Source organism: Monomorium pharaonis, chromosome 3, assembly GCF_013373865.1.
Source record: "Monomorium pharaonis isolate MP-MQ-018 chromosome 3, ASM1337386v2, whole genome shotgun sequence".
Lineage (NCBI taxonomy): Eukaryota > Metazoa > Arthropoda > Insecta > Hymenoptera > Formicidae > Monomorium > Monomorium pharaonis.
The window spans coordinates 23,309,960-23,331,522 of record NC_050469.1 but is presented as its reverse complement, the minus strand read 5'-3'; the positions used below and the strand labels follow the sequence as shown (position 1 = coordinate 23,331,522).

Below are 21,563 nucleotides of genomic sequence, written 5' to 3'. Positions count from 1 at the left end.
TCTACGTTGTGTAGGACGAGTTAAATAATGTTGCAAGGGAACAAGACTTCCATAATATCTATAGCCTCTCAATTCAATAACAATGTTTGGCCTATCTTCCTTCTTTGCATAAAATATCTATGTTATTATCATAATAACAGACTGGCAACGATATTTCTTTCGTGAAATGGTATTCTCGTAAATTGAGAAGTGGGATTCTTTTAAAATAATACTTTTATTACAAAATTGCGTAATATACCGTTATTTTCGCAGAGACGATTGTAAGATGAAAAAAACCAGGCATCCAGGCAGATATATAGAAAAATAAATACTTCAAATTCATCAATAGAATAGTAGCTCCGTGAACTATCTCGAAAATACTTGATACAATTTTTCTGTCATACGTCTCTATTATAAAATATTTTATTTATAATTATCGGCAACATTGTTATACAGTAGAATAGAGATATACGAAAAAATAAATTCTTCAAATATTAGTCAAGCAACGACTATAGCTTACTTGTATGAAAGGTATATCATCCTGGATGGTCCATCCACAGACCTAAATACAAACAGTTATCATCCTATTTTCTACCATACTATTTATAATATTTTATGATATATAAAATCTTTGGGATAAATTTTTTGATTTTACTATTTTTTAAATATAAGGAACATATTAAAAATACATCAATTATTTTTTAAAAATTGTTATACAAATTTTATACAGTAAATATAATTTGTAATATAATTTGAAAAAATGTTATAAATATTAAAACGTACAATATAATAATAATTTCAAGTAATACTTAATACTTTTTGGGAGGATTATTAATATTCTTATTGTTTTAAGGAATAGGTAATAAAGTTTGATAAAAAATAATTTATTTATGACATCAAAAATTACTATGAATGTGTAAAACACTGTAACAATAAAAGTGTATTAAATTTTATTACAATTACTTTATTGCAATAATATGTATATATATATATACTCTTGTGATATATTATAAAACAAAATATTTTGATATATAATTTACATTTAATTTAGAAATATTTTTAATTGATTTTAAAATATGTATATTTGCTTATGTATTTCAATAGATATTATTTTAATTCATGAGAAATACATTGATTTTTCGAGAAAACTGCTATAAAACTTTACAATGTTAGGTAAACATTTTTTTCTTTAATCAGGCTGTTATAATACTTACATAAATGTAATTCTTGAAAAATACAAATTTTTGCTACAAATTATCTATCTATATCTCTATTTTTAAAGATTAATTTGCGAAGTTAAATATTTGCAAGTCAATAAGAAAAACTTTTTTAAAATATCATTATATTAATTTATTTTACATTGGCTTCCATAAATAATGTCTTATGCAGATAACAGATAAAAGGAAATAATTATATTATAATGGTAATTATTTTAAAAATACTAATGATAACGAAAATTAAAGAAAAAGTTGTAATAATATTGTTTTGCTAAATGCATATAATATATGCATCTGTAAATCTATAGTGTCAAGCAAGTATTTGTGTACATATACATACATCAGGGTAGGGTTTTTTGTCTGTCTGATATTAAGTCTGTTTGAGTTAATTAATACTTTTATATTTAATTTTCAGTAATATAAAAATACGACAAAAAAGTTTAACAAAGATTAAATTTATTTTTTTGTAATTATTATTTATAAGTAGATATTAACTTTATTATAAAAATGATATTTTTTATAAATGTTAATGTTCTTATAATTATTGAATTAATTAGTGATTGAATTAATGATAATATTTTTTATTACATTGTATTATATTTAAAGTGACACTAATAAAGATTATGATTTAATATTATGAGATTAACGAATATATGTTTTATATGGAGACATGAAATTTAAAATACTAAATTTATAAATACTAAATATAACTAGAATACTGGATATTTGTCTGATATTGGATAGCAGACTGCTATCAATATAATAATTTATTTTTATTACTATTTGCAATTATCTTTATTGTAAAACAGAACACATTACATTTATATTACTTTTCTTGCACTCTTACTAATAAATTATAAGCAGAGTATGAGGTTTTAAGCAGCTGAAATGAAGAAGAGTAACAAAGTAACATTGTATTCAAATATCGATAATCAATATTATACAATTATGAAATTTACAATACTAACCGTCACAAAAGAATCCAAATTCAAACTGATGATGTGTGCAGTAGTAAATTCGATAGGCACTAATGTGCGTTTCATAATTATTAATAGACTTTTTTTGACGCTGTTATTTAACATTGGCCACTTTATTTGAAAAATACTGTCAACTAGTTGAATGCTCTGTAAATTAATATACAAAATAATATTTTTTTGAGAATTATTTTATGATACTATTATTAAATATATTTAAAGATAAATATGTTACTGTTTATAATATTATATTAGACATAACTAATAATGTACAATTTAATATAATTTTGTATGCATAACAATGACCTCTTACATAAGATAATTAATTTCAAATTTTTTATGCAAAATATTTTTTGTAAAATCTTTCTAATGTAAACTAATTAAAAATTGAATATCAAACATAGAGGAAATACATTTTGACATTATTCTCTCTAAGAGGCACATTAACATCAAAATTATTAAATTACTTGTTAATTTAAAATATGATATTCAGATTCAGTTTCAGATTCGAGTTTTAAAATGTTTTAAATTACATAGAATTGTATCAAAATTTATATTTGATAATTTATGCATACCTTTGATTTGATTTTGTGCCCGAACCAACAATAAATAAATATTTCTGTTAACATACAACATGTGAATCCAATTAACCCAATACTGTCTGTATTCAGTGACGATTGGCTCAATTGATACAGATTAGAACATATTATTAATGTACTTGTTATAAATTGTAATCCGATTATTTGCGAGAATTTTGCATTTATTGAACATGCAAATCTGGAATTAAATTTTTAATTTTATCATATGCTGATGTAATTACATATCAATTCAAAAGTATGAGATATTATTTTGAAAGTTTAATTTAATGATAATAATAATTAGAATTTAAATAAATAATTGATTATAAACGCACAATAATAAAAAAATAAATATCGTTTAGGTACGACAGAAAAGCTAATAATAAATTATACAGGATGTAGTGTAAACCTTCCGTTTACAAGCAGGTACAGCGCATTAAACTGAACAGAAAAGTCCTTTACCGTTTTGCAATTTTTGTAATAATTAATGAGTTGTCGATTACACAGGTAAATAAAGTAGTTGGTCTGGCGGACCAGATTAGTCAATCCTAGTATTTTGACTCTCTGAATTCAAATCCAAGGTCAGAATTGCTGAATTGACTCATTTTTTCCTAATTTCAAAAAGAAACACCACTTTTTTGTGTACCTGTGTAATTAATAACCCATTAACTATTGCGAAAAATGTCTATCATATATACAAATATATATTATTAAAGTCATAAATTATAACATTTTTATTGACATTATTAGGATAACTAACTTAAAGATACTATTATGATGATGTATACAGTAGGCTAGAATATTTTCATCATCTAAAATCTTTTTCAACCGGTATTCCAAAATCTCGATCTGACAATACACGTGCATTAGGAATCCACATATAAGGGTATCGCAAGCGACGTTTACACTAGCACAATAAAACGTGCTCAGAAACTGGTGAGCATATGTAATGCAAAACACCATGTAGGACGAATAATCGTATGGTACCCATTCTCTGTATGTTAACTTTCTGTTTTTAAAGTCAGTGAGTAACGACATCAAACTCATAAACGTCCATGATGATGCAATTAAAATCGAGTAGCGTAATGTGTTACACCTAGACATTAATATTTAAAAAGGAATCATTATTAAATAAAATTATATATACGCGCGCGCGCGCACGTGTGCGTATTTATATATATATATATATATATATATATATATATATATATATATATACTTACCGTATTATTTTATCAAATTTTTGGCGAATTTTTAACTCATCTGTATTCATTGGTTTAAATGGTTCTTCATTAAGCTTGATAATTAATGTTGTAACACTCTTATAATTTAACCACATTATGAGTAGTTTATAACCGGAGACGGACACATTTAAAGCCATATATAAAATATTCGTAAAATCATCGGGATTATCAACATTCAACGTAATGTCCATAAATTGTAAAAAGGCAAAAATATATAAAATGATAATTATAAATATTCTGTAGAGATTGTAAATAACACGTTTGAATAGCGACGTCCACGATAACGGTCGAAAACACCCAACAAACGTAACAATTAAAAATGTAAACTTTAAAACATGCATTTTTATATTTTGTTTAAATTAAAAAAAATTGACTGCATTTGCTTGACGTATGTTATAAACTCTAATATTATATTGTTTTAGTAACTTTGAAAATTTTTAAATTATATTTATCATTTTTAAAATAACTTCCACCTGACGTATGCGCTATTATACAGGGAGTAAAGACAAAAACACAAGATATCGTACCTAAAGAATGTTTGTAGATTTATGACGCGACAATATGTGATATCTTCTATCGTCTTGCATATTTGATAACTGTATCTCCGTAAACTAAATTTGTAGTATAACAATTCTCTTTTTCAAAGTGATATTTACGCATAGTAGTAAAGAGAATTATTCCTATAAGTAATTTTTTTTATGCAAAGAATTAACTATATATTATATTTCTCTCTCAATACAGGAATAAAATTTTCTAGCGAAGAAAAGAGAATAATAGTATATTAATAAAATATTAGACAAAAATAATGTTTGAATCAATATACCTCAATATATCGACACATCGAAAATACTTTATTTTATATTATCTTTACTTAGAAGTCGGTGTTTCGTTTAGTCTTGATTCTCAAGTATGCAACATATATAGATGAAAGGATACTAAAGGTAACCGTTTACATAACTACAGTTAAGCATATTTAAAAAAAAGAGATAAAAATTATCTTTTTTATTTGGTGTTTTAAGGCTACGATCGCAAGCAATTGTGAAATGCAAAGTCATTCATTCTAATATTCTAGATTTAGAGAGAAACACAAATGTTACAATTTTTAATTGGTTATTCCATTTTCTTTTTAGATAATGATGGAAGAAAATCTTTTTACTCTTTTTTATCACTGTCAGAGTTGAGACATTGAAATAACGAAATAATGCATCAAACTTGACACGACACATGTATTATTCAAAAGCGATACAGGAAAAGTATTTTGTAACTGAATGCAATGACACTTGTGAGACAAAACAACGTAGATCATATAAGTGAAGGATTTATGGGCGCATTACACTTTTCATATACAAGCGAATTGCTCATATAGCAATGAAGTAACAATAATTGATGCCCAATAATTACTTTTATCCATTTGTACTTACTAATAAATTATAAACAGAGTATGATGTTTTAAGCAACTAAAAAGATAAAAGACAGATTAAAATTATTATAAACATAACAACACATATGAATAAATTAATAAAATATATATATTGAATTAATGAAATATATATTTATATAAGCAAATTTACACATACATAAATGATAGATATTTTATTGATAATTGAATATAATTCTGGAGTAAGCAGCAATAAGGTTTTATTAGATATTTCTTTAAATTATATTAAATTTTTATATGTATTTTAAATGTTTCTATACCTACCGTTACAAAAGAATTCAAGTTCATGTTAATAATATATACGGTAGAAATTTCAATAGGTGTCATTACACGTTTCATAATCATTAATAAGTTCTTCTTAACACTATTGTCCATTGGCCATTCCATATGAAAAATGCTGTCAATTAATTGAAGGCTCTGTAAAATAACATGCAATTATATTTATCGTATTATGTTTATAACTTCTACTAATTTGTTTCATTATATACTTTTAATTTGACTTTGTTTCCAAACCAGCAATAAATAAATATCTGAGTTAATATGCAACTTGTATACATAATTAACCAAATATTATCTGCATTTAAAGTTGACATAACACTCAGTTTATACAAATTGCAGCAAATTACTATTGCACTTGCCACAAATTGAAATCCGATTACTTTTGTAAATTCTACATTCATTATCTGTGCAAACCTGTAAATGAGATTTGCATTTAGGAAGTCGACTATTTGTACAAGTTATATGTTAAAGAAAGGAGGTAACTTTTGACATAAAAAGGAGTTACCAAATTTGTATCATCTAAGCTATATTTTGATATGTTTCTTATTTTGATTTTTTAAAAATAAATATTGGAAATTGTAGCGTGATGATTCAAATAGCTATTGTAACAATTTCCAACTTTTTAATAACAAATTAACTTATTATAAAGCTTTCTATAAGATGCTACAACAAGCTGATTTATGATTATGATTTAAGCAACTGATCGTGTATCTGTGAATCTCTTAAACAATCGTCTTTAAAAATATTACAAATTAAAATAATTAAAATTATTAACTAATACTTATTTTACTAATAATTAATTTAAAAAAGTAAAATTTCTAATAATTAATTAATAAGTTAAAAAAAGTCATTAATACTGACTTGCTACTTTAAATACTTTTTGGGGATAATATTTCTTAAACGAACCTAAAATTAAAATTTCGAAAACGTAATTATAAACTAAAAAGCATCTTTTATCAGATGGTATAGAAATTTTTGTAATATTGTTTCTCATTTCGTAATAATTTATTTTTTCTTAATATAACCAAAAATAAACGTCGGAAAAATTGGTCTCTAAAACTGGCATAGTAGGTAGTAGTACCATTGAGATTTATAGTATAAGTAGTATAACTACAGCAAGCCATAAATGGGGAGCTATTGACATACATTTCCCTCACTTTTTTGTCAGCAGTTCTCTAATTGGTTAATGCTATTGTGCACGCGCACGCACGCACGTACGCACACACGCATACACGTACGCACGCATGCACGCACGCAAGCACAAAACATATACTTTTACAACTGGTGTATAACCCACTCTATAGTGTGTCCATTTTAGCTAAAATATTAGTACACAGAAAAGAGTTAGAGACCCAATCAAATCTTTACAACGGTGGACTGCAGTTTAGGAAAGGCTCGCTCCACATACTATAGAATGGCTCAATGGCTAGTATGGCAGAATTTCTACATAGCTTTATAGTTAATTACAAACTAAGTAATAAAATATTGTATACATGTATACATGTACATATATATTTATATATATAAATATAAATTGCATTCTGATAATTATATTTAAATAATATTGGTAAAATATTTGATTTTGTAGATTGTACAATAACTTTCAGTTATACAGAACTGTTTTGTCCTTTCTTATCCTTTTCTTTAATAAAAGAAATATGTATAGAAATAAAGTATGATTTTCAAAATATCTTTTCCAAATAATTTACAAATAATAATATGACATATAATGTTTTTGCGTATAACAGAATGAATGTTTTGCCATCCACACCACGTTTAGGATTATAAAGAAAAAGTCTCTTATTAATTTATAGTCACTTTATATGGTGAGTTTATTGAAAAACACTCCGCGATATCGATCGTTTTTATTTGACAGTTTTATTTTATATTATAGAAGCTTTCGATCGCGCACGCACTATTTCACAGCGACAACGCCTAGGAACACGTATGCCCTGAGTCGCCGGATTATGATTGTGATTAGGCGGCGACAACGCCTAGGAGCACACGCGAACTGAGTCGCTGCAAATATCAATATGATGCGTAACGACCGTATTAATAATTCGTTGAAGATCCGTGGATCTCACAATCACTAATGGCAGTGCGTCGCGACTTCGAGATCGTAGCGATAACTGCGTGACCGGGAGAGAGAGAGAAACCGTCTTTATTATTCGGGGGCCGAACCAAAAGTGAAGATCCTTTTCCCAAAAGACATACTATTTTCCGACTTTCAATTCCCCTTTTTTTATAATTTTCATTTGCGTTATTTTAGACAAAAGAACGATCGTTGACGACGGCCTTTAAACAACTCCAAATATGGTCATGTATGTATGCCGACGTCACGCCACGATCTCGAGCACTAACACAATGCCAAATGCATCTATAATGCTTTAATATTATTGATTTTATATATATATATACGATTTCTATACGCAACATATAATTTTTTAACATTATGATAATAACTTACTCAAAAATTCGATTATGATGATCTACGCAGTAACCCACAGTAACTTGATTGCTCAAAATTTTCTTCAAACGATATTCCAATATTTCAATTTGACAACATATGTGCATTAAAAATCCACAAATGAGGTTATCTGTTGCAACGCTTACAACAACGCTATGACATCCACTCAATATTTGTCGAACATATTGAAAACAAAATATCATGTAAGAAGAAGAATTAAATGGTTCCCATTCTTTAAATTTGAGCTGTTTGTGTCTAAAATCAGTGAATAGCGAAAACAAAACGCCGAATATGGTTGCTGCTACCACTAAGGTTGTGTACCGTAATGTGTTGTTCCTAAAAGTAACGTATTATGTTTATGTTATTTCTAATAGAAGTTATAAAACAAAATACTTGAGAAAATTATATACTTATATATTATAACAAGTATGATGTTATTTAGTAATATGATTTCTAATTAAATCTTATTTTATTTAAAAAAATATATTATATATGTTAAATCATTATTTTTACATTTTTATTTTCAGTTTTTTCAATAATTCTTTTCATAAAAATGAATTTTGCAATCAAATTAGATCTTAAATATATTTTCAGACACATACACACGTATATACATATATATGTATACGTGTATATTTAAATAATAATATTTATCACATTTTTAGAAGAAAATAATATTAATCAAAAAATAAAAATTTTCTTAACTTTAAGAAACATATTTACCGTATAGTTTGATCATATTGTTGTCGAATTTTTATTTCATCCGAATCTAATGGTTTAAATGGTTCTTCGATTAGATAGCTAATTAATGCTACAATTTTCTCATAATTTAAAGTCATTATAATTATTTTGTAACATGAAGATGCTACGTTCAATATCATATACAAATTATTTGTAACGTCATCAATATCGTTGGCGTATAAGATGATATCCATAACTTGCAATATTGTGAACGTGCATATCATAGTAATTATATATAATCTGTAGATATTATAAACTGTCCGTTTAAATAAAGATGTCCACGATTGCGGTCGAAAACATCCAGATATTATAACTATTGTATAGGTCAATTTCAGAATATGCATTATATCAAGACTAATTTAATTGTGTAAAAAAAAGAAGAAAACGAAGGTAAAATATGTAAGAGAAGTTAGTTATGCGATTCAATTTATTAACTTTGTTAATAATTATAAAGATCTTTGATCAGCAATACTCATTGCTTTCAAGATAATTTAAACCTAAAGTATCTTTTTTACGTATGTGTACGTATATGTACAAAAAATATGATGAGAAAATATAATTTCAAAAGCGTATACTGTAGAATGTCTATCGACATACTAACTTATGTACTAACGGTACTTCTTAATAGTAACATTGATAATATTTAATTACTGTATCAAGATAGAGAACAAAATAACATACCAGAAAAAATTGTCTATACAGATTATTGAATAAAGTATAAGATGTAGACGACAATATCTTGATATACGTCTCTCACATTGATACGCAACATTTCATTATATTATTTTTTATTCTTACGAGAAGAGAGTTCGAGACGTTCTAATATTGATTTCTACGCGCAACATATAATCAGGAGACGAGATTATGTTAAAAGTATGCATTTATAAGACTATAGTCACATACAATCTTAATTGTATAAAATAAAAGATTTATTATTTTTATTGTTATATCAGGATGGAGAATAAAATGACGTATTGTATTGAAAAGAGTGGGTTTCAGTTGCCTACATTCCCAGTTGCCTACAGCTTCGTTTGCACACAAATTTTGCAAAGGTGCCCGATTGCTTACGTGCCCGATTGCCTACATCTCGATTGCCTACAGCTTCGTTTGCTCACACGAAAATAATTAAGGTACAAAAATACGATTTCACACATGATATTATTTCGCTTATACACATTGCACACATTACATTATTACATTTATACACATTGCACACATGATATTATTACGCTTATACACATTGCACACATGATATTATTGCGCTCATACATTCTGGAGGCACAATTCCAATAACTTGGGCGCCTTAATTTGACGATGATTTCTGATAATATTTTTTATGTTAAACAAAAAATTGTATAGATCTTATAGGGCTAACTGTTAGTTTAGTTTTTGAGATACACCATTTTAAAAATAAAAGTAAAAGTAGATTAAAAATAAGAAGAAAAGTAGGTAGACCTCGCTTTGCATGGAAAGTTGCAAACTCATGTGGAACAGTATGAAGCGTGGACACTTCTTTGCTGTGACCACACACACACGCACGCACACACACACACACACATACGGTCCAAGGGGGGGCCTTTGCCCCCTTCTTTCGTGCCCCACCCCGTCGGTAGAGGTGCCCTGGAAAGTTACAAACCCATATGGCATAGTACAAGCGTGGACGTCGTTTCAATCAGATTACTGTTTTAGTTAATGTTAAGATAAATTTATAGAATTTGATTGGTGATGTCCGTTTTACACTGTGCGCATCTGGGATTTACTCCCTTGCTCTTGCTTACAGAGTGTATGAGCGCAATGATATCACGTATGCAATGTGCATATGCGCAATAATGTCATAAGTGCAATGTGTATTGTGCAATAATGTCATGTGTGCAATGTATGTATATAAACGTATTAATATCATGTGTGCAATGTGCATATGCGCAATAATGTCATGTGTACAATGTGTATGAGCGTAATAATATCATATGTGCAATGTGTATGAGAAAAATAATATCATGTGTGCAATCGTACTTTTGTACATTAATTATTTTCGTGTGTGCAAACGAAGCTGTAGGTAGTCGAGATGTGGGCAATCGGGCACGTAGGCAATCGGGGCACCTCTGAAAAATTTGTGTGCAAACGAAGCTGTAGGCAACTGGAAATGTAGGCAAATGAGACCCCCAGAAAAAATTCAGAAAAAGTCAGAGTTGAAAGAAGTAAATAACAAAACAATATACCGGACTATTAATACGACACGTTTATTATGCAAATACTATACAGAAAAGAATCTTGAATATAATGGCGATTTGTGAGATAAAAATAAAAGCATCGTAGATTAAATGAAAGACTGGAGGCGCCATAACGCTGTTTTTACGTACCATTGCCAAATGATGTAATAATTACTCTTGCACTCTCACTAATAAATTATAAATTGAGTATGATGTTTTAAGCAACTGAAAAAATAAAGATACTTAAAATTATTATAAACATAATAATATTTAGAAATGAATCAATGATAAGCAAATTTACAAAAATTTTAAATTTATTTACACTGCTAGTTCAAAGTTTCTGGTCATCATCAAAATTACTAATTCAATATCTATATTAAGTAAAATAGACAATTAACTTTAAAAAATACAAATTTAAAAAATCTTAATCTAGTAATTCTAATAAAAATTAATAAAATAACAGTTAATTTATTGGTCAAACTTGGGCTTTTTCTCGTGAAAAAATTATCTTTTGTTATAAAATACATTTAATCAGTGACGTTTTTTTATAAGATTTAACTTCTCCTTTTTTTAATGGCACTACATTCCAAATTGTATCTTCTCTCTACGTTTTTTTTCCAACTTTAGTTAGAATTATCATTTTTAAACTGTTTCTAACGTTTTCCATAAATATGCATCTAACATTAATTGGTGTTAGCTTACTTGGCAATTCACTTTTTCCCATATTAATTTAACATATACAAGTATCAGATATACAAGTCAGAAGATTATAATGGTCATTATATAATTTTAATTTCTCCGAATATTTTCTTCTCTTTTTAGCACAATTTTTTAATAATAATACTTAAGATAAAACTTTAAAAATATAAAAAATGTAAAAATATAAAAATAAAAATATAAAAAAAATATATAAAATATTTGTATAAATTTGCGAAGTTAAGATAATTAAAGTCGGATATTAATATGTCCTGAAATTTTTAATCAGCAGTGTATAGACAATTAAATATACTTAATATTTTTGGAATGTCAGAAATAATAAAGTTTATTAGGTATTTATTTATTATAAAATTTTATTATAAATGCTTTTTTATTTAAAAATGTTTTTATATTAACCGCTACAAAGGAATCCAAATTTAATGTGAGGATAAATATAGTAGATATTTCAATTGGTATCATTGCACGTTTCATAATTATCACTAAGCTCTTCTTAACACTATTGTCCAGAATTGGCCAATTCATTTGAAAAATGCTGTCTATCAATTGGAGACTCTACAGAATAATATGCAATTATATATATAATTGTTATATTTATATTCATAATCGTTATATTTATTATTTCTACTAGCTTGTTTTATTAGATATACCTTTAATTTTACTTTATTCCCAAACCAGCAATAAATAAATATCTGCGTTAATATGCAGTTTGTGAACATGATTAGCCACAAATTATTTGCGTTCAAACTTGATTTAGTCACTTGATACAAATTGCAGCACATTACCATTGTACTTGCCAAAAACTGAAATCCAATTATTTTTGTAAATTTTAAATTTATTATCTGTGCAAACCTGCAATCAAGATTTTGCTCTTAAAAAGTAATAATATGAGCTAATTAGCTTATAAATAAGAATTATTTTTATATATGTATAATACCAAAATTGTGAAAAAATTTATGATTTGATTATATTAAAACTTAATAGATTAACGCACTAGTACAATAATTAAACACTAGCAAAAATATTTTTAGTAAATATTATACTTTAATAATAGATAGAAACTTGTAGTAAAAGTTAGCATATTATAGACAATTATATTTGAACAATAATAGTAAAATAAGAGATATTAAAAATAGAATTAGAAATATTTAAATAATTAATAATTATATTTATAAAAATTAATATAAAAATACTTGATTTTGAAAATTTTTCAATACGTTTAATAATTTCGATATTGCATAGAATTTATATTTTATTCTTTATAATTAAAGAAAATATATAAAAATAAATATTTTACCGCAGTTTTGCTAAATAACTCACACAGAGTAGCAATGTTGAATGATACATAATTTTCCGACGTTAAAATAATAACTAACTCAAAAATTTGATTATGATGGCGTATGCAGTAACCCAGAGTAAGTCGATTGTTCAAAATTTTTTTCAGGCGATATTCCAAGATCTCAATTTGACAACATATGTGCATTAAGAATCCACACATAAGATTATCTGTTGCAATGGTTACAACAACACTATGACATGCACCTAACATTTGTTGAAAGTAGGTAAAACAATACATTGTAGTAGATGAATAATCGTATGGTATCCATTCTCTAAATTTTAACTTTTTGTATCTAAAGTCAGTAAATAGTGAAGATAAAATGACGAATGTGACGGATATCACTACCGAAACGGTATACAGTAACGTGTTGTTCCTAAAAAGTGATTAATAAGTTACATTTATTTAATTTCTAGAATATATTAATATTTTGTAATAAAAATATTTTTTATTTTGTAATAAAAATGTTAATTAAATCTTATTTTATTATAAGTTAAAATACAAATTGTTATTAAATTATTTAATATTTAAATAATTTATAAATTTTTATTTACAATTTAAATAATTCTACTTATTAACAATAAATTTTCAAAAAATCTAGATTTCTCTCAACTATATCAAACAAAAATACATTTACACGTGTAAAATATCTTATAAAAGAAATAAACATTAAAAGAAAATAATGTTTATTAATGGTTTGGAAATTATTTAATTTAAAAATCATATTTACCGTATTATTCTGTCAAATTGTCGTCGAATTTTTATCTCTTCCGAATCTAATGGTTTAAATGGCTCTTCGGTTAGGCATTTAATTAACGCTATAATGTTCTCATAATTTACAGACATAACAAACATTTTATAGCATGCAACTAATGCATTTATCATTACATTCAAATTACTTGTAAAGTCATCGGTATTATCGACATACAGAACAATGTCCATAATTTGCAATATTGTAAACGTGTATAACATGGTAATTATGTATAATTTGTAGATATTATAAATTGTTCGTTTAAATAAAGATGTCCATGACTGTGGTCGAAAACATCCAGATACCATAAAAATTGTACGTGGCAATTTAAGAACATGCTGCATTGTATCAGAGCTAGTTTAATTTTGTGAAAAAAAAGAAAATGAAGAAAATATGTACAACAGAAATCGGGTATATAATACAATTATTAAGTTTGTTAGTAATTATGGAGCTATTTATAATCAGTTTTTGTTGCTTGCAAAATTATTTTAGTCTGACAGAATCTTTATTGTGCGAAAAGAAATTAGAAAACATAATTTTTGAAAAGTACACTGTAGAGAATGTCTATAAACTTCTCTTACTAACTCACTTACTGACTATTCAAAGCTATATCTCGATGGCAACAATATTTTCCATCGTCGATATTTCCTACTAGCTTCTACATATTTATTAGCTGTGCCTGCATAATATCTAATTTACAATAATTGTCTTCAGTACATGTTTCCTCAAGATAATCAGATAAACTGTTTCTACATGCAATTTTTATTATATAGCAGATGTAATATTTGCTACATCAAGGTAGAGAATAAAATAACATATCAGAAAAGAAAAGAAAAAATTCTTCAGGGGTTGCATTAATAAAATATAACATACAAACCTCGACAATACCTGTATGATATACTTTTACATCAATGTACGACATTATATTATCTTCTATTCTTATAAGAAAATGGTTTGCAACGTTCTACTATTGATTTCTAAGCGCAATATATAATGCAGCGAAAGGATCATATTAAAGATTTGCGCGAGATAGTCAAACACACAGTTTTAATTATGTAAAAAAAGGTGTAACATTTTCCATTGCTACGTCAAGGTAAAGAACAAAATAATATATTGCAAAAAAAAAAGAGAAAGTTTTTCAAAGATTTATCAATAAAGTACTAATCTTGACGATATCTTGTTAAACATTTCTCACATTAATGTACATATTTATTATATTTCATAAACATATTTTATTATGTCAAAATAAGTCAAAATAAGCAACAAAGATGTCATTGCCAGTCTAAAAGAGAAGTTATTTTAATTATAATTTTTTCATAATTGACGGATATTTACGTAAATAATTTGATAAATAAATTATTTATTCTATATGAAATTTATACTATACAGAAAATATAATATTTTCTCAGTTACATCAAAATACAATAAAATTACGTAAAGGAATAAAAATTCTAAATACTTATTAAATTTTACTAACGTTGATAAAAATATGATCTAATATAAGTGCAAAAGTAAGCATCTACGATTCATATATCCATGACTTTTTTCTATATAAAATTTTGAAAATAAATTGCATAGTGAGTGTATTATTTTTACATTTTTAATATATTATAATTTAAAATAAGATATTAAAATAAAACAATTATTATCAATTGCCAGAATATTATATATAACATATGCGCGCGAAGAAAAAGAGAAAAGAGTTAAAAGTAAATATGGAGAAAGAAAGTAAAGGTGACGTATTTAATAGGAATAGGAAGAAAAGTTAGGAAAATCGAAATAGGAAGATAAGGGGATAGAAGAGGTAAAGAGATTCAATTATCTTGGCGTTACGTTAGTAAGATAGAAGATTATAAAGAGCACATAAAGGAGCTAGGAAAAAGAAAAAGTGGCACCTAACAAGGAATGGGGTCTAAGAGAAAAAATGGGTAAAAATAATTTTAGGGAAAGATGGAAGAAAAGATTAGAGAAAGAAAGGAGAGAGGAAAGAGAGGAAGAGTAGAAGTAATAGAAAGTAAAGGGAAAGATTTAAATATAAAAAGGTTAGACGATATAGTAAGGGAATATAGTTATAAGTTAAAAAAAGGATTGTAAACAGAGTAAGAACTGAAAGATAGTAGCGAGAAAAATGTTTAGATAAGATTATTGTATTCTATGTAGGATTCTTTCTTGACTATTGCATGCTGAAGAGACTAAAGATTATTATTATTATTATATGTAGGATTTTTGCAATTATAGCGAAGCAATAAGATATGTTATATTATATGATACTAAATAAAGCTATGCGACAGGCCGGTTAGAATAGAAGGATAGCTAAACGGATGGATGGAGGAATGACTTTGCTAGGAGAGATTATGACCCAAGTCCTCTTTTTGACAATGTAACGCTGAAGCGAATAAAGATTCTGTCTTTTAAAAATAGGATAATCAATTCTAAGATTAAGTTTAACAAGATTTTTTCATAACTAACTTGATTATGTAACGATGTTGACTCAATCATGCACACTGTTCTGGCCATTAATGAGACCTTTTAAACAATATTATAAGATCGTAATTTGCAACACAAATGCAATAACAGACCGACAATGAGACTGTCACAAGCAATATTAATGAGACACGCTAAGTAATGATGAGTGTACGTGAGACAAAAAAGCATGAACAACGAGTAATATAGTACCTATCCTTTGAATGTTAACTATCTCTTTCTAAAATCTGTCAATAATAATAATACTAAGACGTGGCCTGCACTAGTGCATATCCCACAATGTAACCCATTGAATTATTTCTAGAAAAAGACACTAAAAATAATTTTGCCTTTTTCTCGCAAAATAGAATTTTTATTATAGTACAAAAATATTCTCTAATCTCTAAACCGATAAAATTAATTAAAAATATACAAACTAAAACACATAATAATAGAATATAAATAATTTAAGTGTGTATAATATAATATTATTAATGTTTCGTTAATAATATGAAGAATGCAACTTACAAAAAAAATTTTCGGCAAAAATGCTTTGATGATATTTTAAATATTTCTTATTTTTTAATTTAAATTCCACATTTAAATTAATATCATAATTATTATATTTGCAAGACTAAATAGAATAATAAGTTTTTTTTAAATTAAGAACTGAATTATTATTTACATGATTTTTACAAATCAATCAAAATATAATTCTATACTTACTGTATCATTTTGTCAAATTTACGTCGAATTTTGATTTCAATGGATGCTAGTAGTTTAAGCAGAAGTTCCTTCCATAAGATTTTGAATTAACTGTGCAAAATTCTCGTGATTCACCCACAGATTCACCCACAGATTCAATATTTTGTAGCACGCAGCGAACATAGTTAAACATGATGTATCCAATGTCGGTGAAGTCATCCAGATTATCAACGTTCAAGAAAAGGTTTCTAAAATGCGTCAATGTAAAACATTAGACTAATTATTAATAAAGTATAGGCATTATATAACATATGTTTGATTAGTGATGTCTACAAAAACGGTTGCCAGCATACAGCAGTTGCGAGAATTACGAGTGTAAATTTTAATACACTTATGTTCTCTAAATAAAATTCTTTAAATTCCTTAGTAACTGATAACGTCTTTTTCTTATTCAAAAAAGTTTTAACAATTATATTAATCGAATACATCAACATGATTAACTATGTAATTTGTATTGTAACAATTTGAAGTGCTTTTTTGTTGTTGATATACGTTGCGTGATAATTTTGCTGTCATGTAGTAATCATAATTCAGCCGAGGGAAGGGTTTATAGTTTTATGAAGTCTATAGCTTGCTTGTGCAACTGCTTTCTACTGAATTTTCCCTTTGAATACAGGTAACATTATTATTGTAATAACAAACCTGAAGCTTTCTCGTGAAATAATGATTTCACAAGAATTCCAATCTCATGTCTGTATAATATGTAAATAGTCGACAGGGATACAGATGTTTGAAATCTTGATACGTTACACATTCATTATAAAATATTCATTATTGTCGCTGTTTGCGACTTCAGTTTTTCTCAGTCTGCTATTCCCTATCTTTTTTTGAATAATGTATATGCGTTTTTTATTAAGTACAAACGTGGAAAGCAAAATACTTTTGCTTTATTATTTTTCTAATGTGAGCATCTCACAACAAATAATGTTTGGATAGGGATGATAATTGGAGTAATGGTATTTTGTAGGCTAACCATTTTGGGGGAATCTCATTTGCTTATAACATTCCCAGTTGCCTACAACTTCGTTTGCACACAAATTTTGTGCATGTGCGAAATAATATCATGTGTGCAATGTGTATGAGCGCAATAATATCATGTGTGCAATGTGTATGAGTGTAATAATGTCATGTGTACAATGTGCATATGCGCAATAATGTCATGTGTACAATGTGTATGAGCGTAATAATATCATGTGTGCAATATGTTAATATTGTTTCTTTAGCTTATGTGTACAATAATGTCATGCGTGCAATGTGTATAAACGTATTAATATCATGTGTGCAATTAATATGTATGCGTGAAATAATATCATGTGTGCAATCGTACTTTTGTGCCTTATTTTCGTGTGTGCAAACGAAGCTGTAGGCAACTAGGAATGTAGGCAACTGAAACCCACTCACCATTTCTGTGAGATTTTCTAATCTTATAATGTATTGTAGTAATATAAATAATATTTGGAAAAACGTTATCATTTCTAATATAAATGATTATTTTCTGTACATTCTTACAATGAATTATTAATTCTTTTAAAGTACATTATTATACATTTTAACTTGCCAATTATATTTTGAATATTACTTATAAAATTAATGCATTCCACATACGCTATTTTCTTTACATTGATTTTATAATCGTTGTAGTAAAGTGTATGCTGAATATGACAATCTAAGTACCTGCAAAATATGTAGAAGTAATTAACATTAAAAAAAATACAATTAATAATTTAAAAAGAAGTAACAATAAATAATTTAACAATAGTGCAATGATAAAAATTTTTTATTTACTTTTTATGCTAAATTAAATTATTATTGTTAGGTGCAGGTATATGTGCAATGAGTTTCTAAAAGTGTAAAGTTAAAGGAAAAAAAGAATACATGCTGGATGCCATTTTATTGAGGAAATATGTTATAAATATATAATAATAAATTTATTAATATTAACCCCTACAAAAGATTCAAGATTCATGGAAAAGATATATGCACTACTAAATTCAATAGGTATTGTTGCTCTATTCGTCATCATTAGAAAAGCTTTTTTAAAGCTGTTGTTTAATTCCGTCCAATCCATTTCAAAAACACGATCGATCACTTGAAGGCTCTATAAATAGATGATAAAATATTAAAATTGTTATTGTGTACTATATAATAATGCTCAAAATAATAAAATGTTAAATTTTATTAAAATATGAATTGCGCTTACCTTCAATTTGACTTCATTTCCAAACCAACAGTAAATAAAAATTTCTATCAACATGCAAAATGTATATAATATTAATGAAAAATATTCTGCATTTAATGTTGTTTGGGCTAGTTGATACAAATTGGAACACACCACTAACATGCTACTTATAAATTGAACAGCAATTATCTGTGTGAAACTTTTATTCACTACGGAAGCAAAACTGCAATTTAATATATAATTTTATAATTAAAGAAATAGTTTATATTTAATTATTTTCAGATAATTATATTTTTTTTATTTAAAAAATTTATATTTAATCGATGGATTATGATATTGTTCATTTCTGTTAGATTATGATCTTTCCGATACGATAATAAACAGTTTCAATTCCAAAGGAATTAATTTTGAGTAACAATTATGCAAATATTAATTACATTTACACAACTGCATTAAATAATGTGCATTAAAAAATTGAATTTATATTAGTTGATTAGTTGAATAATATATTAGTACGTAATAATTACTATGAAAAAATTTTAAAGATGAAAAACTGCAGATTAAATTTTTCATAAATCCGACGAGAATTGCAATAATAGAATCGTTTACGAGACTAACTTAAATATAAGATCATGGTGACGTACGCAGTTACGCAAATTTTCCCAGGTATGTGATTTGTTAAGCCGATAGTCTAATATTTCGATCTGACAACAAATGTGTAACAAAAGACCACAGATGAAGCAATCACAGGCAAGATTGACTAGGGCACCAGTTATTATACTTATTAACTGATGAGTGTACACGAAAAAGAATAACGCTGGAGATGAGTAATTAAATGGTAACCAAGCTTTATATGTTAGCTCTCCCGTTCTGAAGTTCGTGAATAAAGAAGTTAAGACGATGATACCGCACGTCGATCCAACCAAGACTAAGCAAAATAACGTATTGTTCCTGCAAAATAATTTTAATTTAAATTTATTACAAAATCTCTTCTTCATCTTTTGTTATTCATATTCTAATCTATGTAATTAATATTTATTTCGGTAGTTTAAGCCACTAGCTCCGACATTGTTAGTCCCTATGAATTTTATTCAAATACTATTATTGCTGCTTTGCTCTTTACATTATTTCCACTAATAAAATACCTTTTGCTTCTAATTTATAGAAATTCATAGAAATTCATAGAAAATATGTTTAATAAAATATAATATTCAATATAATATTTACCATATCATTCTGTCAAAATTTTGACGGATCTTGATTTCATCGGCTATCACTGGTCTAAATGGTTCATCAATAAGAGTATTAATAATATCTGCATAATTTTTACGATTTAGCCACATATTAGATATCTTAAAGATTCCCATGCACATGGCTGTCATCATGTACAAAACGCTAGTAAAGTCCTCAGGATTAGCGGCATTCAAAACGATGATCATAAATTGAGAAATTGCGAAAATAAGCAACATGAGAGTCAGAAATAACGTGTAAATGCTGTAAAGTTTATATTTGATTGGGGACAACCACGACAACGGTTGCCAGCATCCAACAACCGTCATTGTCGTGAATGTATGCTTAAACAGAGCTAATTTATCTTTCTTTTTATCATGCCGAACGTGATTTTCCTGAACACTGGAATCATCGGAAATTAACATATTTCTACAATAATTATTACTCAATTTAATTACAATAAATAGAAAGCTTTCTTTAAAGTTACAAGAATTTAATTCTCTGTTCACATCACTAATATAAATTTGAATAATATAATTTTAAAAGCTGAAGGAATACTGAATAAAACTTTCTATTGTAATTTGTGAAAAGCTGAAAATTGTATTAAATTTTTTAAAAGAATTTCATAAATATTCTAAGAAAATAAGATAATAAGGTTCAATCGCGTAATGGACAATAATAGGCACGATTTTCTACAAAACTGAGACAATCTTAGAATATCTGTAGACTTGTCTATAAAACATATGTTTCCCGTTCTATGAACTTCTATTCAATATTTATGTCAATATCATCATATTGAAATTAGCGACGTTGTATTTACTGACAAGATATTTTTATTTCAGGTTGAATTGCCGGTAGGAATGTTTTCAAATGTAAACTTTATGCGACAATAAAATGAAAAATTGAAATATTGAAATAAATAATGAATGTGTGAGGACTCCGTTGTTCGTTTATAGACTGCCATCGATAATTTTTTTCCTATGCAATTTTAATGAAGG

General features: G+C 26.7%; 5 protein-coding genes and 1 long non-coding RNA gene across 8 annotated transcripts in view; 1 reads left to right on the top strand and 5 right to left on the bottom strand.

Moving 5' to 3' along the window:
* Positions 1–1,813: 1,813 nt before the first annotated feature.
* On the bottom strand, positions 1,814–5,082 carry LOC105831792 (odorant receptor 46a). The gene is made up of 5 exons (XM_012672193.3): positions 3,972–5,082; positions 3,509–3,844; positions 2,746–2,947; positions 2,165–2,320; positions 1,814–2,079 (listed from the first exon to the last, which is right to left on the bottom strand). The coding sequence occupies exons 1-5, from the start codon at positions 4,331–4,333 to the stop codon at positions 2,023–2,025; spliced, it is 1,113 nt and encodes a 370-aa protein (XP_012527647.2). The 5' UTR covers positions 4,334–5,082; the 3' UTR covers positions 1,814–2,022.
* A 122-nt stretch (positions 5,083–5,204) lies between these two features.
* Positions 5,205–9,297, bottom strand: LOC105831794 (odorant receptor 46a). The gene is made up of 5 exons (XM_036284155.1): positions 8,900–9,297; positions 8,177–8,512; positions 5,919–6,123; positions 5,695–5,847; positions 5,205–5,449 (listed from the first exon to the last, which is right to left on the bottom strand). Exons 1-5 carry the CDS (start codon positions 9,259–9,261, stop codon positions 5,396–5,398), a joined length of 1,110 nt encoding a protein of 369 aa, XP_036140048.1. The 5' UTR covers positions 9,262–9,297; the 3' UTR covers positions 5,205–5,395.
* Positions 8,449–21,563, top strand: part of LOC114254848 — a 45,827-nt gene continuing 32,712 nt past the window's right edge. Inside the window, exons 1-5 of the long non-coding RNA XR_004962538.1 lie at positions 8,449–8,488; positions 9,164–11,291; positions 13,286–13,399; positions 17,238–17,340; positions 21,408–21,562. This is a non-coding gene — a long non-coding RNA (uncharacterized LOC114254848). The remainder of the gene's footprint in view (positions 8,489–9,163; positions 11,292–13,285; positions 13,400–17,237; positions 17,341–21,407; position 21,563) is intronic.
* On the bottom strand, positions 11,279–14,303 carry LOC105832037 (odorant receptor 46a). Of its 2 annotated transcripts, XM_012672628.3 has the most exons (5): positions 13,908–14,303; positions 13,218–13,553; positions 12,492–12,693; positions 12,241–12,396; positions 11,279–11,352 (listed from the first exon to the last, which is right to left on the bottom strand). In XM_012672628.3, the coding sequence occupies exons 1-5, from the start codon at positions 14,270–14,272 to the stop codon at positions 11,299–11,301; spliced, it is 1,113 nt and encodes a 370-aa protein (XP_012528082.1). In that variant the 5' UTR covers positions 14,273–14,303; the 3' UTR covers positions 11,279–11,298. The 2 variants fall into 2 exon arrangements, with proteins under 2 accessions (XP_012528082.1, XP_028047896.1); XM_028192095.2 differs by lacking the exon at positions 11,279–11,352 and having other exon boundaries at positions 12,140–12,396.
* Positions 17,335–19,497, bottom strand: LOC118644767 (odorant receptor 2a-like). The gene is made up of 3 exons (XM_036284170.1): positions 19,357–19,497; positions 19,099–19,254; positions 17,335–18,830 (listed from the first exon to the last, which is right to left on the bottom strand). Exons 1-3 carry the CDS (start codon positions 19,495–19,497, stop codon positions 18,783–18,785), a joined length of 345 nt encoding a protein of 114 aa, XP_036140063.1. The 3' UTR covers positions 17,335–18,782.
* LOC105832026 (putative odorant receptor 71a) lies at positions 19,478–21,386 on the bottom strand. 2 transcript variants are annotated; one of them, XM_028192121.2, is made up of 3 exons: positions 20,563–21,386; positions 19,980–20,286; positions 19,478–19,558 (listed from the first exon to the last, which is right to left on the bottom strand). In XM_028192121.2, exons 1-3 carry the CDS (start codon positions 20,988–20,990, stop codon positions 19,538–19,540), a joined length of 756 nt encoding a protein of 251 aa, XP_028047922.1. In that variant the 5' UTR covers positions 20,991–21,386; the 3' UTR covers positions 19,478–19,537. The 2 variants fall into 2 exon arrangements, with proteins under 2 accessions (XP_028047922.1, XP_036140058.1); XM_036284165.1 differs by lacking the exon at positions 19,478–19,558 and having other exon boundaries at positions 19,920–20,286.

Bases quoted from the DNA above. Each gene is read 5' to 3' on its own strand.
- LOC105831792 (XM_012672193.3), bottom strand. From the start codon at position 4,333: ATGCATGTTTTAAAGTTTACATTTTTAATTGTTACGTTTGTTGGGTGT. The intron at 3,845-3,971 runs GTAAGTATATAT...ATTAATGTCTAG, and splicing joins AAATTTGATAAAATAATACG to GTGTAACACATTACGCTACT. The intron at 2,948-3,508 runs GTTAGTTATCCT...ATTTAATTCCAG, and splicing joins CATCATAATAGTATCTTTAA to ATTTGCATGTTCAATAAATG.
- LOC105831794 (XM_036284155.1), bottom strand. From the start codon at position 9,261: ATGCATATTCTGAAATTGACCTATACAATAGTTATAATATCTGGATGT. The intron at 8,513-8,899 runs GTAAATATGTTT...CGTTACTTTTAG, and splicing joins CAATATGATCAAACTATACG to GAACAACACATTACGGTACA. The intron at 6,124-8,176 runs GTAAGTTATTAT...TCTCATTTACAG, and splicing joins CATCATAATCGAATTTTTGA to GTTTGCACAGATAATGAATG.
- LOC105832037 (XM_028192095.2), bottom strand. From the start codon at position 14,272: ATGCAGCATGTTCTTAAATTGCCACGTACAATTTTTATGGTATCTGGA. The intron at 13,554-13,907 runs GTAAATATGATT...ATCACTTTTTAG, and splicing joins CAATTTGACAGAATAATACG to GAACAACACGTTACTGTATA. The intron at 12,397-12,491 runs GTATATCTAATA...ATTATTCTGTAG, and splicing joins GGAATAAAGTAAAATTAAAG to AGTCTCCAATTGATAGACAG.
- LOC118644767 (XM_036284170.1), bottom strand. From the start codon at position 19,497: ATGTTAGTGGTGTGTTCCAATTTGTATCAACTAGCCCAAACAACATTA. The intron at 19,255-19,356 runs GTAAGCGCAATT...ATCTATTTATAG, and splicing joins GAAATGAAGTCAAATTGAAG to AGCCTTCAAGTGATCGATCG. The intron at 18,831-19,098 runs GTTAATATTAAT...CATATTTTGCAG, and splicing joins ATCTTGAATCTTTTGTAGGG to GTACTTAGATTGTCATATTC.
- LOC105832026 (XM_036284165.1), bottom strand. From the start codon at position 20,990: ATGTTAATTTCCGATGATTCCAGTGTTCAGGAAAATCACGTTCGGCAT. The intron at 20,287-20,562 runs GTAAATATTATA...ATTATTTTGCAG, and splicing joins AATTTTGACAGAATGATATG to GAACAATACGTTATTTTGCT.